Source organism: Prunus dulcis, chromosome 1, assembly GCF_902201215.1.
Source record: "Prunus dulcis chromosome 1, ALMONDv2, whole genome shotgun sequence".
Lineage (NCBI taxonomy): Eukaryota > Viridiplantae > Streptophyta > Magnoliopsida > Rosales > Rosaceae > Prunus > Prunus dulcis.
In genome coordinates, this window is record NC_047650.1 from 1,408,628 (window position 1) to 1,410,570 (window position 1,943).

Consider the following 1,943-nt stretch of genomic DNA (forward strand, 5'->3'; position numbering starts at 1 on the left):
GACATTTATGACTATTTTTTACATATAGAAAACATCAATTCTCATATATATGTACTGCTTGTTAGGTACTCTAACCAAATAATGCAGTACAAGCTGAATTACTGATAAACTACTTATCCAAAAAAAGTTCAATCATACATGCAATAATAGAACAAGTCGTGTGTCAAATTTCATATAACAAGAGAGTCAAAAGAGCAAATTGATTGAAATATTTGTTTTGGATTTACAACAAGCCCTCAAATATAATTTCAAAAAGGAGACAGATTAAAGGAAAAAAAATCGTAATTCTCGGTTGATCATGGATAATGAGATGCCACATGAGGCGGAGGTGGAGGTGGCGAGGGTGGTGGTGGACTTCTTGGTGTGCACCCAAAGGCATCACAATTGACCAAATGGGCATAAAATGTGGCACATTCCTGCGGTGATCGCTGCAATGGCCTATATGCAATACAATTCTTCCTATCATCTTGTTCTGGCAACTTGATGCATATTGGTGGTTCACCACAGAAATAGTTATATGAGTATGTGAAGTTCTCCAACTTAGGCAACGAGCATATGCCAGCAGGAACCTCCCCTGACAATTTGTTATGTGCCACATTTAGCTGCTCCAAATTCTTCATCCCACCCATAGATTCAGGCAATGCACCCACCAGCTTATTCTGGCTTATATCAAACACTCTCACTTTGTCCAACAACCCTAAATTTAATGGCAGACACCCTTTTAGTCCACTGTTTAAGAGTATAACTTCGTTCAATGTGTCCTTCAAATTCGCCAAGCTTGAAGGAATGCAACCCTTGAGGTCATTATTTGCCAAGACAATCACAGAGAGTGAGGAGTTGCCAATGTTTTGAGGCAATGAAAATTGAAACCTGTTATTGTTAAGGAACAATGCATCAAGTTTTAAATTGAAAAGGGCAGAGGGAACTTCACCATGAAAATTGTTGTATCTGATATCTAAGTATTTGAGTGAAGTAATGTAAAGAACAGATGAAGGAAATTGGCCTGAGAATTGGTTGTTACTGATATCAAATTCGTGAAGAAGGCGAAGGTAACGAAAGCTATAAGGAATGGCGCCGCAGAAGCGGTTAGAGTTGATGTGGAAAACGGCTAGATCAGTTAAGAGGCCAAGTTCTTCCGGCAATGAACCGGCTATGTTGGCATGGTTTAGGTCTATGCCAGCCACTGTGATGGTGTGAGGGTCAACCAGGGATGGTGCACAGTAGACTCCGGTGTAGTTACAAACTTGCAGTCCACACCAATTGGCAGTGAAGTTGTTGGGGTCAGAGGTGATGACATGTTTCCATTCTTGGAGTGCTGTGTAAGCCTGTAGAAGTCTAGGGTTGGAGACTTGGTGAGAGGGTTTGAAGAGGAAGATGATAGAGAAGATGACACCGAGGGACAAAGTGAGACTTGGGTTTTTCATTTTTGAGAGCATAGCCACAGAAATGTCCTTATCTATTGTGTGATGTTCAAGGATAGGGATTGAAGTTTATACATATGGATTTTGAGAAGTAGTCTTGACTTGTATCTCACTCTAGGTAATATATTATTATGTTGTTGGGTAGCACAGAATGGCTTTTTGAATTTGGATTAATTGACTTACAATTGGTCAATTAGTAGGTAACAAGAATGTTCTATCAATTCATGCAATGCACTGGCATATGCATGGCAAAGGATGGAGATGTTAATTTTGTTTCTTGTAGAGAGGCTAAAGAAGGGGGTTGGCATGAAATTGGCAACAGATGCTACCAAACACACGTTTTTTTACCAGCCCGGCTTTAAAATTAATACGTTTGCTCAAAAGTACATGGAGAATTGTTCAATAGATTAAGATATATATATATTTGCAGTTTTTCAAAGGTCTATATTTTACTGATATGCTCAGACAGTGGACTGGATTGCTAAAACAAAGACTATGTCTGTGTAAAGCCTTGAGGAGGCA

General features: G+C 39.3%; 1 protein-coding gene across 1 annotated transcript; it reads right to left on the reverse strand.

Annotated features, from left to right (window-relative positions):
- Positions 1–296: 296 nt before the first annotated feature.
- LOC117614468 (leucine-rich repeat extensin-like protein 6) lies at positions 297–1,424 on the reverse strand. Its single transcript, XM_034343287.1, has one exon. The coding sequence runs from the start codon at positions 1,422–1,424 to the stop codon at positions 297–299; it is 1,128 nt and encodes a 375-aa protein (XP_034199178.1).
- Between the last annotated feature and the right edge of the window lie 519 nt (positions 1,425–1,943).